This window comes from Spinacia oleracea, chromosome 1 (genome assembly GCF_020520425.1).
Source record: "Spinacia oleracea cultivar Varoflay chromosome 1, BTI_SOV_V1, whole genome shotgun sequence".
Classification (NCBI taxonomy): Eukaryota; Viridiplantae; Streptophyta; class Magnoliopsida; order Caryophyllales; family Amaranthaceae; genus Spinacia; species Spinacia oleracea.
Window position 1 is genome coordinate 31,589,459 of NC_079487.1, and position 14,931 is coordinate 31,604,389.

Genomic DNA, 14,931 nt, shown 5'->3' on the forward strand with positions numbered 1-14,931 from the left:
CTATTCCTTTCATATCATTTATTACTCGCAAGTCGAATATCAAAGCCTAATTGAATGACGGCCTGAGAAGTGGCCTAGAATCCCTAGATTAGCACCTATACACAACAAAGCCTAATTGTTTAAGGCCTAAGAAGTGTCCTAGATTAGCACTGAGTTACAGGCTGATCACCTATTCAACTCTCACTCCTGCGGCAAAACATGCCGCAATAAAACCACCTAGGGGCACGTTAACCTACGACTGGCCAATAAAAAGCGACAAAATTAACCTTGTAACAAGGATGGTTTGCTAAACAGCCCTGCGGCAAAATTAACCTTGTAACAAGGATGGTTTGCTAAACAGCCCTGCGGCAAAATTAACCTTGTAACAAGGATGGTTTGCTAAACAGCCCTGCGGCAAAATTAACCTTGTAACAAGGATAGTTTGCTAAAGAGCCCTGCGGCAAAATTAACCTTGTAACAAGGATGGTTTGCTAAACAGCCCTGCGGCAAAATTAACCTTGTAACAAGGATGGTTTGCTAAACAGCCCTGCGGCAAAATTAACCTTGTAACAAGGATGGTTTGCTAAACAGCCCTGCAGCAAAATTAACCCTGTAGCAAAGGTGGTTTGCTCAAAAGCCATGCGGCAATGTTTGAGCAACTCTTTGGTCGTCACCCCATTGACGAGCGTGTCTAGCGGCAATCATACCTATTGATTGACTTGTGTCAATCAATACTGTTGTAGACACGCTCGCCAAGGAAAGTGACGACCACAAAAGTGCCAAGCGCATACTTATTTTCCCGCGGCAAGAGTAACCTTGGAGCAAAGGCTGTTTGCCACAAAGCTCCGCGGCACAAAAATCCTTGGTCGTCCACCCTTTGACGAGCGTGTCTAGCGGCAATGATACCTATTGATTGACTTGCGTCAATCAATATCGTTGTAGACACGCTCGCTAAAGAAAGTGACGACCACAACATTGCCTTGCGGCAGCACTTCATATGATGTCAATCCTTACTCGGCAACTTCATCTGACGAGCAGGTTACACCTGTAGATTAGCGTGTGACACGCAACTCCTCTCCAAAACATGATCGCCAGAAGAAGTGACGATCATACCTATTGATTGGAAACACCACTGATAAATACCAAAGTACGAAAAACAAATAAACACGAGATAAAAGAACAGAAATAGCCTATTTATAGAACAACGCCCGCAAGAGGCGTGCAAAGGTGGCCAAATATTCAAAAACAAATTGTTGAGTGCTCAGCAGGCACAATGGTACAGACGCCAGCGGCGCCAAAACATAACAAAATAATTGTTTTTGCCCTTAGGCATGAGAACACTTGAATAAAAATTTTATAATGCAGAAGGAAGCAAATCAGGGAGCAGCCGCATCGTCCTCATCATTAGAAGGTAAAAACTCAGGGGGCGGCTGGCCGAGACGCTCAGCAGCCAACACAGCGGCACTGTGTTCTAATCGTCGTTGGAACCACGTGAGGTCATACTCCGGCATGTGGTTCTCCCAGGCATGCTTAACAGCGTCCTTCGCCGCCTGCTCTCCCTGATCGTAGGACTCTAAAAGACGCTCGCGCAAGGTGCGAACTTGCGACCTGGCAGTCTCCAGTTCCCCCCAAAGTTGCTCGGCTTCCTCAGACGCCTCTTTGACTTGGGGGTACTCCCGCAGCTGGTCCTGAAGCGTCTGTATCTCCGCCGCTGCCGCCTTGGCCTCCTCGACCATCGCCACCATGTCCTTGTCCTGCACCAAGACCTTCTTTAGCAGCTCGGCCTTATCAGACCTCAACGAAGCCACCTCCTTTGCCTGAAGGTATATGGTCGTCTGCATCTGCAAGCGGACCTCTTCAATTGATTTGAACGCATAATCACCATGGTGGGTGGACTCGGCCACTTGAGCTTTGAGCTCCTCAAGCAGTGCGGGTCTTCCAACCCTTGCAGAATTCCATGCGGCAGAACAACTGCAAAAGGGGGCTACATGTTAGTTAATGATCTAAAAAGAAAAGCAAAAAAAAACACATGCAAAAATTGGAAACAGACTCACGTCGAGTAGAGTGGCCTGGATGGCACCAAACTGGGCGTCGGTCTTACGGCCAGGAAGAGAAGCAACGTACTCCGCTGGGACGGCCTTAAACACCTTGCGGCATATAGCCGCCCTATCCCTTGACTAATAGTGAGGAGTAGCGGGTATATTCTCGTCCTCTGCAGCAGCTGCTTCCTTCCCTTTGTCTTTAGCTATAGGAAAAACAACGGCCTTAGGATGACGCGGAGAGTAAGAAGAACTGCCAGATGAGGCTCGATACGTCTGTACGACGTTCGAATAAAACTTACCGCCCGATGACCTAGCTCGGCGGGCCACCTCCGCAGGGATCTGGGAGCGGACATTGGCCGGAATTCCAGCAAGAGGGTCCTTCGGCTCGTCAGGGTGTCCACTAGACTTTGATCTGGACACCAAGTCCACAACCAACGACGGCTTGTCCACGCCAAGCTCATCGTCATCAGGGTGACCCCCCTCGGCGGCCTGTGACTCGTCCTTCTTCACAAGACGCCGGGGCTTGGGCTTGGGCTTCTTGAAGGTACTCGGAGTCTCCGAGTCAGCTGGCGCAGCCCTCTTCTTCAGTTGGGACAGAGTCGTCCCCTTTTTCTTCCCAGACGCCTTAGCCGCGTCCTTAGCTTGCTAAAAAAGAACGCAAAGGAAAGTCAGATACTTGGCCTCGTGGTAAGACACAAGTTGCTCACAGAATAGTGGCTCGTCATTAAAAAGGACGCCCGTCATAAAAGTGACGAGGCGTACCTTATCAATCACAAGTCACTCACAGAATAGTGGCTCGTCGTTAAAAAGGACGCCCGTCATAAAAGTGACGAGGCGTACCTTATCAATCACAAGTCACTCACAGAATAGTGGCTCGTCATTAAAAAGGACGCCCGTCATAAAAGTGACGAGGCGTACCTTATTAATCACAAGTCACTCACAGAATTGTGGCTCGTCATTAAAAAGGACGCCCGTCATAAAAGTGACGAGGCGTACCTTATTAATCACAAGTCACTCACAGAATTGTGGCTCGTCATTAAAAAGGACGCCCGTCTTAAAAGTGACGAGGCGTACCTTATCAATCACAAGTCACTCACAGAATAGTGGCTCGTCATTAAAAAGGACTCCCGTCATAAAAGTGACGAGGCGTACCTTATCAATCACAAGTCACTCACAGAATAGTGGCTCGTCATTAAAAAGGACGCCCGTCATAAAAGTGACGAGGCGTACCTTTTCAATCACAAATCAGTCACAGAATAGTGGCTCGTCATTAAAAAGGACGCCCGTCATAAAAGTGACGAGGCGTACCTTATTAATCACAAGTCACTCACAGAATTATGGCTCGTCATTAAAAAGGACGCCCGTCTTAAAAGTGACGAGGCGTACCTTATCAATCACAAGTCACTCACAGAATAGTGGCTCGTCATTAAAAAAGACGCCCGTCATAAAAGTGACGAGGCGTACCTTATTAATCACAAGTCACTCACAGATTTGTGGCTCGTCATTAAAAAGGACGCCCGTCTTAAAAGTGACGAGGCGTACCTTATCAATCACAAGTCACTCACAAAATAGTGGCTCGTCATTAAAAAGGACGCCCGTCATAAAAGTGACGAGGCGTACCTTATCAATCACAAGTCACTCACAGAATAGTGGCTCGTCATTAAAAAGGACGCCCGTCATAAAAGTGACGAGGCGTACCTTATTAATCACAAGTCACTCACAGAATTGTGGCTTGTCATTAAAAAGGACGCCCGTCTTAAAAGTGACGAGGCGTACCTTATCAATCACAAGTCACTCACAGAATAGTGGCTCGTCATTAAAAAAGACGCCCGTCATAAAAGTGACGAGGCGTACCTTATTAATCACAAGTCACTCACAGAATTGTGGCTCGTCATTAAAAATGACGCCCGTCTTAAAAGTGACGAGCCGTACCTTATCAATCACAAGTCACTCACAAAATAGGGGCTCCTCATTAAAAAGGACGCCCGTCATAAAAGTGACGAGGCATACCTTATCAATCACAAGTCACTCTCAGAATAGTGGCTCGTCATTAAAAAGGACGCCCGTCTTAAAAGTGACGAGGCGTACCTTATCAACCACAAGTGACTCACTAACTTAGTGGCTCGTCATTAAGAAGGACGTCCGTCCCAAAAAGTGACGTCCACTGTCAACTCTGGACGGGTAAAAGCTTAACTTACAAAAAATAACGAACTAAAAGGATACTCACCTTCTCCTCCAACTCGGCCTTGGCTTTAAAGCTTAATAAGGTACGGAATTTTGGAACGGATTTTTTTCTGTTCCTAGTTTATCGACGGTTTTCTTGCCATCGGTCGATATATTCAGTTAGCGACAAGGTTTTTGCCAACGGAGGCTTTCCGTCGATGGATCCGCTGCTAACCTTGTTTAGAGACAGATTTCATGATTTCAGAAACGGAATTTTTCTGTCGCTATATCGATTTTTTTTTTGTAGTGTTTCTGCATCTTGGCCTCATAGATGTCGGCCATCCAGTCGGTCATGTCGCCCTTCCCAATATCCGTCGCGGACAGTTTGCTCATCCCTTCCTCTGCGAACAAAAAGGAACCACAGTTAGAAATAAGAATAGACCAACACGGAACGGCACACAATTTGGCATACATCCTCGGGTCATAGAATATCCTAGGCCTACGGCCGCTAGAAAGGCCTCATTCCGAAACTAGCTAATGTGCGGCAACCACTCGGCCGGCACATGGAAGGTCTTGTCAACGGTTAAGTGGTGAGTGTTAGCCTTGAACAGGACCATTATTTGATCCCACTCCTCGGCAGTAAGAGGTGGGAGAGGCTCGTCGCGATCCATATAATTGGCCTTGCGATTCCAGCGGCTCATCCTGTCATACATTTCCTGGTCGTCCGTATAAAATACGACCCACCTCTTCCTCCACATGTGCCATTTGCTGAGCTTGCCGACCACTGTCTGGTATGTACCACGGCTGCTCAGATTAAACCACCCTTTGGCGGCACTGGGGTTACGGGAGAGAGAGACCAGATGCAGAAAGGCGTTGAACGACGGCTCCACGTTGTTCAGCGCACATTTGGCGATATAGCCAAAGATATCAGCCCAGGAGTTGGGGGTCAGCTGGGCCACCCCAATGTTAAAACCATCCAGAACCTCCACGACGAAGGGGTGTGGAGGGAATCTCATGCCGAGCTTAATGGCCGCGGCATACACTGGGAACTCTCCCTCAGCAAGCAGGCTAACGGTTGAGTCCAGACCGGCCGGCAAGCGCATCTGGTACCCTTCCCCCACACAGAGGTCGTCCCTCATCTTGGCCCCATGCCTGTCTAGCCACCGCATCCAGCCAATGTCTGGGTGGATCTCCGACGGAAGCAGTTGGGCTTCTTCCCGTCCTCTGGGCCTAATGGGCTGGGGAGAAACCTCTTGCTCCTCGGCGGCCGATGGCAATGGAGCGACGCTTGACTCCCCCACTGTTTGGCTCGTTGTACCCCCTGACGAGCTTGCCGTTTGTTCCTCCTCCGCCTCGACATATTCATCGATCTCTTGAAAGAGATCGGCATATTCTGCTCAGCTGTCGGGGCGGTGGAAGAATATCTCTCCCTAGGAGGTGTGGATGCTTCCTCCCGCAAGGGCAGGCGAGTAGGTTCTGCCGTTTGCTTGGTTCTAGCCATGCCTTCTGCATAGTGAACGAAGCACGACTTAGGGGTGACCAACAATGAAGAAAAAGACGCGATTGGACGTCCGTCCCGACAAAAGACGAGCGGCAGAAAAATCTCAATTAAAACCATCCAACCCTTACCTAGTACTAGGGTGCCGGCCGCTAACAAGGAGAAAAATGACGAGAGGATAACAGAAACAAGAAAGAAAGGAGAAAACTAACCTTGAAAGATCTACGAAGTACTCGGTAAAGAACAGGATGAGTTTCGTGAAGAACAGGATGAGTTTCGCGAAAAACAGGTTGAGTTTGACGAAGAACAAGCTGAGTCTCGCGGTGGCCGGAAATCGCCTGATGGTGGTGGGAATACGCCGGAAATCGCCTATGAGACAGCTCTGTGAAAGTGAAATGTAATAAATGAAATTTACCCCCCCCCCCCTCTATATATAGGGAAGGGCAAAATGGAGAAAAGTGACACGTGTCACCACCTCAACACTTGTCCCAAAGGCGAAGATACAAATCAAAGGTCAAGAAGCGATATCCGGGAGATTGTTTCCAGAAATGCCCTTCTTGAGGGGAAAGTGTTGTGGGCAAAAATACCGTGCCTTCGTGTACCAATGAGGATGTGACACATGGCACGTATTACGCCCCGTAAGCAAAAACCGTACGAAGTCTACAACGGAGCATGGGTATCAATCTACGTATCTACCACTACTACAAAAATGGGCAAAGAGACCCTTTCAAAATGGCCTAAGAGACCTCTTTTAAGGAGGTCTCTATCTCAGAGGTCTCTTTGATAAAGAGACCCCTCTTCAAGAGGAGGTCTCTTTGTAAGAAACAAGAGACCTGCTAGGTAAGAAAAGGGGTCTCTTATGCAAGTCACATGGAAAAAAAATTAGAAGGGGAAGAGACCCCTCATTAGAGATATGGGGTCTGTTTTAAAGTAAGTGGAGACCCCATATATAAGAAAGGGGGTCTCTTTGAATTTTTCTTAATTTTTTATTTTAACAAATTGAGACCCCATATTTAAGATACGAGGTCTCTTTGATATTTTTTATTTTTTTATTATTAAACGTGAGAATTTTTTTATACCTACTGGTCTCTTTTTGTAATTTATTATAGCATCATATACGAGACATATTTTAGGCAAAACAATTAGCATTAATCCTCCTTGATAATTTCATAATAATTCATACTATTAACAAAAAAGAAAATCTTACATTATTCTTTAAAAAAAAAGTAGAAAAAAAACTTTAAGGTCTGCATAACTGTGACAAGATCCTAAAGCGACAATAATGCATATTACTAATGTGGGCACAAGCACCTTGAGTAAAACAAAAAAAAGTTTTTCAATACAGAGCAACGCATCTCGTACTTCGATATCCGAGAAGCTCTTCCAAACAAGCATAAGACCAAACAGGCACGAGCGAGCAACCAGGGGCTCATTCATCCGACTATTACCCCGAGCATGCTTGGTTTCAGACTACAAAAAAATATGCAAGCAAAGAGTGAGCCAAATTTTCAATAAATATACAACAAAATTTCCTACCTAGATGCAAAAGTGTGGTCGATTGCATGCATACCAACAATAGAATGCAATACTAAGATGAAAAGAAAACAACTCAAAAAGATAAGTCAAAACAATCTCCAACTGGAATTGAGCATTTCATATTAACTTGTACACTTTGTTCATTGGTAAACTATCGAGTAGACAAGCACGGACTAAAAAAACGAATTGTGTTGATTTGGCTGACAAAAAAACATAAAAAAACTTTATAATGTAGCTTTCTCGTTTTTGGAGGGTAAGAAACTTAAACGGATATATAAATGAGTTTGTTTTAAGGAATTATTTTAGTGACCTTTTTTAATTGGAAACTCGGATGTATTGAGTTCCAGCTACTACACTTATTACCTAATGCCATGACATAGGTAGTCATATCAACTTTAGATATCCTTACAAAGACAAGAGGCTTATGAACATTAAATCATTTTGTTCATATATAGCTGCTACACCCTTTCAAAGTGAAGCTGGGAGATTTAACATAGGACTAATGAAATAGGCAGACCATATTAACATAATTTAGATCAAGCAATCTACAAGCACAATTAGAGGCATTAAATTACCTGTAGTTCATTGGAAATGTATCCTGCAACAACAACACCACGTAAAGCTTTAACTAGAAAAAGGCAGCAAACAGGGTATAGTCAAGTATTGAACTCAAGAGGGAAAACAGATTTAAAAGGGGACAAATGTATTATACTCGATTCAAGCACGTGACACCAAAACTATCTATATATATAATAATTACTATACTTATGCTGTCAAGTTGAATAAATGTTTTAAACTACCTGCTGCATCAAGTTTCCCAGTAAGCTTCTCGATCATCTTGAAATTCCTGGAAGTTTTTAAACCTCGACCACCAACTTTCTCCATAACAATTACCAGATTTATGCATTTATATCAAGTTTCTCAGCCAGCTTCTCCATCATCTTGAAGTTCTCGGAACTGTTTAAACCTCAACCTCCAGTCACTACAATGCGTGCATTTCCAAGATCAGGGCACTCAATTATGAGAGCTAAGCTTTACAAATCTAGGTTTCTCCAGAGTTTCTGCAAATAAGAACCAAAATATGAGCTTACAGAAATTTTAACTATAAGGCAAGATATATAAATATTTAATGGATCAGAATGCATAAATTGTCGTAAGTAGGCACTCATAAGGCAATAATAAGTTGATAATACAAGAAAATAAAACTACTCATAGAAACGATACTACTACATCCCTATAACAATGAAACAATATATATTTCCAATCACAGCATAGTCAAAAACTCGGTTTACAAAATATTTGATTACTCCTGCTCTAATAGAAATTTGACAATACAGTAGACAACTAATTATAAACAATTCTATTTTTGTGTCACAATTCATTTATTGTATCTAAAACTAATTCAACCAAGTATATAAAAATGGTAAAACCCATTCAATGAAATTGTGAATTGGTTCGCTTGAGTTGTATCATTACTTGACCTTGTGCAAATTTGGAAATTATGAAGATACCTCTTTCGTTTTGTCAATGCTCTTTAAGCCAACACGTACGCAATTGCTCAAGCATTCTAGAATTTCCAGCTAGCACAATTGTAATAATCCATTTCATCTTATCTTTCTCATACCTAAATTTTCACAATTCAACTAATTGAATTTAAAACCATAGAGTCGACAACTCAAAAAATACAAACTAAAAAAACTTGATTTGTCGTTGGTGAGTCATAGAAGGAAATTGGCAGAGAGCAAAGAGCAAAGAGCAAAGAGGACCAACACGGTGGTTCATATATTGGATATCCAAAATTATCAAACATACAAAAAATAATTGGGCATTTCATCAAACACTTGGTGTGCAACTCAAATAATATAAATTCCATTACTTAATAACAATAAAATAAATCATCTACAATCATTAGAATCCAAGAAATTAACAACATTCAAATCCCTACTCAATAAACAAACAATAACAACCTATTTGTCCTAATTAGAAAACCTAACTTAACTGCTCATACAAAAACCCTAATTTTTTAAAACCCGAAGTAGAAAACATACCAACGAAGGCAGGGATTGTTGGATGGAAGAGAGACAGCAATCGGTGTTTGAATAGCCATTGCGATTCATCCATTTTCCAACGCAATTGATCTAATGTTACAGGTCATTTAAATTAGATTAGTGAAATATGAAGAGAGAAGAGAGAGGAAGAGAAATAGAGGATGAAAGATATAAACCATAGTTGCAGTTTCTACAAAGAGAGAGAGAAGGAGATGGAAACTCAAAATGATTTGAGTCTTGAGGAGAGAGATTGTGTCATTGTGTGCAACGAAACTATGAAAGGGCGGATGGTCACCTAAATTTTATTTATTTTTAGTTTTGGTTGGGATAAGAGACCCGTGTATCCAGTTAAGGGGTCTCACATATTTTTTTGAAGCGAAAAATTGGTGGGCCCTAATGTGACTTGAGACCCGTAGACAGACATAAGGGGTCTGTTATCTCTGATTTTCTTTTTCACACGGTATACTAGTGGGCTCAAATGCATATTAGAGACCCGTTATTTAGGATATTAGATCTCGCATATCAAAGAGACCCGTTATTCAAATAATGGGTCTTTTATTTGAGATCTCTTTGCCCATTTTTGTAGTAGTGTACAATGTATATGTATTTGTATTTAAATGTGTATAAATGTATGTAATGTACCTATACCTGAAAAGGGGCTTAAGTAGTAAGTATCCCAAGTAGTATGAATAAGCACAATAGGCCCAAATAGCCCACTATTGCCAAAAGGGGCCAGAAAACTGTAAGAAGGAAGGACACATGTCCTCCTCCCATACCTTAGCCAATCATGTAAAGGGAATATTAGGTTATTCCCACAAAAACCTAGTACTATAAATAGTCCCACTTTCCTAGAAAAAGGGGTCACAATCAATACAATCAAGAGCAATTGCTGCTCTGCCTTCTCTCTACTTTCTCTCTCTATAAAAATACATTCTTGTTAAGTTCTCAGTTACCGGAAAACCTCCAAGGTATCTCACCGGAAAAACCCCAGAACACTAAGTGTATTAAACATTCAAAAGGTTTAGTATTCCTATTTTGGTTCATTATTTGAGAGTTGGGAGCGAAAACGGCTAATTTAGTCAAAATATGACATATAACGATCAAACGAGCCTTAAATGTGCATAAATTGACCAAAGTAGATGAGAATGAAGATTGGAAACCTAATACTAAGTATTTTAAAGACTATCAGCACAATTCACAACAATAATGATTTTCTTTTTAATGATTTAGGATTAGTTTAGGTGTTCTTACATCATGATTTAGTGCTGGTTGTATTATATGAGACCTTAAGCTATACTTTTATCATGTTATGGCTGATTCTCGATTGATCTGCTACTGCTCTACTGATCTACTGATCTGCTGTGCAGCAGCAATAACAGCAGCAGTTACAGCCCACTGCAGCAGCCACAACAGCAGCAGTATAGAGCCAACTATATACAAAAGGAGGACCTGAGTCCCCTAACAAAAAATATACTATCAGCATTTGTCAGAGCTGAAAGCCATGAATTGAACATTGTGTTCTTTCAACAAACCAAGAATATAGTGGACAAAGATTAATATATTAAGAAACAAATCCTTCACAAAACACCATAATCAATATATGTATACTATTAGCCACTATAATATCACAGTCACCTAAAACTAGAACTCTTTCAATCTAAGCTACATAAAACTAGTTAAAGTTCTAAAGTCCAAAATTATAAACTCTGAAAATCCCAGCAGCCACACCAAGAGATTATTATGAACTAGCAGCTAGCAATTTACAAATTATAGGACATGACTATGCAGAAGCTATTTTAACCAAAGAACATAAGAATTTTGCTGGTTTTAAGCAATGAGTAGTGAACAATTAGGTTGGATGCTTTCTCTCGAGTTCCCGAATGTAATAGTTAGTTTCCCTTCAGTAATATAACCATAAAACCCACAAGAGCTACGAACATGCTATAATTATATTGAGGTATGCAAGTACAAACATGACAATCAAAATCAGGTATGAGCTAGGCTAATTATAAACTCCCGACAATAAATTGCTTAAATGAACATCTAGCGTCATACTTGTTTATCATCGTTACTGATAAGATTTCCCAAACAATATAACACACTGTCAGTAAACCTAACACATTACACAATAAACACAACCTTTCTGATCTACTATTAAAGCAAAATTATAAGGTTGTGATTGCTCTGATTCCACTAAGTGTCATAAAGCATATGAGCTCGAATTCGAATGCCAATTACTTTAATATTAGGGTCAATGTACCTGAGTGCCACTTCCATTGTCACTTCCATCCTTAGCTTGTAAACCAATACTTCTTTTGTCATTTTCGTTGTTGCTGCCAGTGTCATTGTTCGACTCATCAGCGCATTTGGCACCAATAGATTTTTCATTCCGTATGCAGCTGTCACCATTGCTACCACTAGACTAAGAAAAGAAATGAAAACAAATTGAAACAAATTAATGAAAGTAACACTAAAAATATACTGATAACAAAAGGCATTAGTAGCATACTTCGTATAAATATCTGACAAGAAGAAAAGGAAGTAAGAAACAGCTGAAACTTTAAAACCTATAATCAAAGCGGTACTCATCATGCAGTGTTTGAATTTGCCATTTTTGTCAGTGACTTTAAAAATTGAAAGACTGCTGCGTTAACCAAAATGATATCAAGTACAGAGTAAGCTGGGAAAATGTAAAGTAACTTACACTGTGGCATCTCCTCCATACATGCTGCCAAAGGTTTTTAAGTTCATTTTTCCTTATAGGCTTTGCCAGAAAGTCAGCAGCACCCTTGGACAAGCATTTTAAGACTAAACTAGTTGAATCAAGAGATGACATCACTGCACAAAATAGTATGAAATGATTAAAATTCTATATCTAAATAATTATATGGAAAATATACAAAAGAAAGACTGAAAAGGCACAAATCAAGTATAGAAATATAACATACACTAAGGACCAAGAACTTACTAATGACAGGAGTATTCTGGCAGCTGTTGTGACTCATTATCTTGGACAGAAGACCAATACCAGATAGTCCGGACGTGACTACCTCAGTCAAGACTAGGTCAATCTGATGGTTTAAATCTTCCAAGATTCTCCATGCTTCTATACCATTTGACACTGGTGTGACTGCAAAATATCAAACCAGGAGTTCATCACTAATGAAAATATAGGAATAGAAAAACAAGCATACTAATTTTTTTAACGAAATCAAAATTTACGCATAATTGTTGATGTATATCAGCATCGAGTACGATTCCACAATAATGTTCCATCTTGGATTCCTGGGCTTATAGCTATGAGCATTGAAGATGGTCATGCGGGAGCCCCTGGCTTGTCACAGATGGATCCCAAGTAATTTTATGATACACTTGCGCTTCTCTCTAGTGGCAGTTTATAAATCGTGTCAGCTGCTAACATTTGATAGATTGGAAGAACAATATCTTATTTTCTTTGTTTTTACAGGTTCCAGTACATTGTTGTAATAATCAATGTTCAGCCTACTGAAACCAAATTTGTTAACCCAGATCTGCGAGCTAAATCCCTACAGCTGCATCCAGTACAGGTAACAGATACTGCCTCTTTTTCTCATTTTCTTGTTCACATTTACCTGAACCAAATTGTCCTGACCTAGAAGTTAATAATATAACTAATGTTAGTTTTTTCTTAAAAATGTGATTATCAAAATATCTGAATGTGTCCGGCCATAAATTGACCCATGAAACACAAATATAACACAGACCAAATGAGCCAAAAGCCTGAAACCAATCCATATTAGAACCAACCCATTTTCCCACCTCTAATTTAAATAACTAGAACTCTTAGTGTCGTATGCACTTAAGTACAAAACTCCGGACATCAGACAACACTAACAAATTTGTATCTCTTAATCCATGTAATCTTGTATGAACCTTTGGCAAGAAATCCAGTTATAACGAGTAATGATGACTCTCTCTGTGAACTAGAACTAAAACATAATAATAATCCTCATCACTCTCTCTATATCACTCTAATGCTTTGTTGTTCTCTTCTCCAGTCAACGTCAGGGGACACGATTGTTAAGGAATCAAAGTATGAGCCTTCTACTGGATGCTTTACTATACCTCCTAAATCAACTGCAGTGTTCGTTGAACCATGACATGTTTAAGCTAAAGTTGAAGGGTCTGTCGACCGCATGTGGTTGTCAGCAAGTGGAGTTACTTTCTGCATAATACACGGTTCAATGCAAATAAATAACGTCTGCTATCGCACCGAGCTGAGGTCTCACAGAATAAGTTACAAATAAGTTAGCAGTTATATTTCATAAGTTCATAGTTCAGCTGAATAAGAGCCACCAAAATCTTACATTGTACTTGTAGCAGTGCTTTTGTCACGCATAAATAATCAGTTGCTTGTTAAGCATACATCCGATATGAATGAATAAAGATTTGTTTTTGTTGCTGATTCTAGACTTTTGCCAATAAGGGTTAACTGAATAGAAGATATTTCTATATAGTTCAACAAACACTTAGAAAATGTAACAAGCAAACTGATATGCAAGCTGCTGGATTAGCGACGGACCGAACTTGATTCCATTACCAATGAAACGGTCAGACTATTTTTTCATGTTCAGGTTCTGTGACATACTAGAAAAACACAATGATAGAGAATTTATAGCAGTTGTTATGGTTTACTTGATTGCCTCGATCATCATCTTCAGTTAGAAAAGGCAGAACTAGACTCTTAATATACCTTTGAACATGAATAAGTCCAGGATTACAGGTACTAGTACCAGACTTGAAATTTATGTTCCAAATGAACAGTAGTTCACCAGAACTCAGACTGTCATATTTAAGCAACAAAACTTTTCCTGTTGATCCCTCCATAAACAACAACGACCGGACAGGTCACATAATGTGAAGATCCTCATCACACTGTCTCCATATGTATGAACCTTGTACAATTGATCTTGTACTACTTTGATCATTATTCGTACCTCTACCCATTACGTTCAATGTAAATCCCACGGTGTCTGTTGATATTTCGGTCATGAATTTGCAATAATAACAGCACACAACCAGAGTAACAACATGCTTGAACATTATTAACAAAATAACTGATGGTTGATTCACAAAATATTTAACAAAATTGACTGGTGATTATAACTGGATGTTAATTCACAAAATAATTAACGAAATTGCAATTATTAACAAAATTAACACAATTAAATGGTGGTTATAATTCACTCATTAGTTTTTATTAGTGATAATTAACATATTTGCAAAACAAAATTAACAAAATTGGTGATAATTAACAAAATTGCAGAAATAACCTAGCAGTGTCCAATGGAAGGGGAGCCAGCAACAGCGGTGGGGCGCGCGGGAGAGGAGAGGCGAGGAGGCGGTTGCGAGGGCGGCTTCCTGAAACGGAAGAGAGGCACACAGCTGGGGGGAGAAACGCAGGTGGGAGGTGGGATACAGCAGCCACGATGCGGTGGTGTTTTGTTGGGGGTGGTGGAGAAGAAACAGGGGTTTTGTTGGGGGGTGGTGGCCGGTGGGTGAGAAGCACCGAGCAAAACACCGAGAAGCAGTAAGAAAGGGGAGCAGCGAAAAGAGAAGGGGAGAAATATTCGGTTTAAGAACAAAAGATTTACTTTTTATTTTTTTGTTTTACTTTTTGTCAATT

At 40.8% G+C, this 14,931-nt stretch overlaps 1 protein-coding gene across 9 annotated transcripts; it reads right to left on the bottom strand.

The window, feature by feature from the left end:
* Positions 1 to 6,844: 6,844 nt before the first annotated feature.
* On the bottom strand, positions 6,845 to 14,718 carry LOC110775527 (two-component response regulator-like PRR37). 9 transcript variants are annotated; one of them, XM_056835230.1, is made up of 10 exons: positions 14,579 to 14,698; positions 13,371 to 13,470; positions 12,489 to 12,897; positions 12,235 to 12,396; positions 11,971 to 12,104; positions 11,527 to 11,688; positions 9,267 to 9,356; positions 8,019 to 8,279; positions 7,794 to 7,846; positions 6,845 to 7,152 (listed from the first exon to the last, which is right to left on the bottom strand). In XM_056835230.1, the coding sequence occupies exons 3-8, from the start codon at positions 12,490 to 12,492 to the stop codon at positions 8,253 to 8,255; spliced, it is 579 nt and encodes a 192-aa protein (XP_056691208.1). In that variant the 5' UTR covers positions 12,493 to 12,897; positions 13,371 to 13,470; positions 14,579 to 14,698; the 3' UTR covers positions 6,845 to 7,152; positions 7,794 to 7,846; positions 8,019 to 8,252. The 9 variants fall into 9 exon arrangements, with proteins under 9 accessions (XP_056691208.1, XP_056691207.1, XP_056691205.1 ...); XM_056835229.1 differs by lacking the exon at positions 13,371 to 13,470 and having other exon boundaries at positions 14,579 to 14,718; XM_056835227.1 differs by having other exon boundaries at positions 12,489 to 13,470.
* Positions 14,719 to 14,931: the final 213 nt, after the last annotated feature.

What these genes read in the sequence shown, in the direction of transcription:
- LOC110775527 (XM_056835229.1), bottom strand. An exon ending in ACAATGGAAGTGGCACTCAG is followed by an intron (nt 9,357 to 11,526) that starts GTACATTGACCC and finishes CTGTAACATTAG; the next exon opens with ATCAATTGCGTTGGAAAATG. An exon ending in AACAATCCCTGCCTTCGTTG is followed by an intron (nt 8,280 to 9,266) that starts GTATGTTTTCTA and finishes TCTTATTTGCAG; the next exon opens with AAACTCTGGAGAAACCTAGA.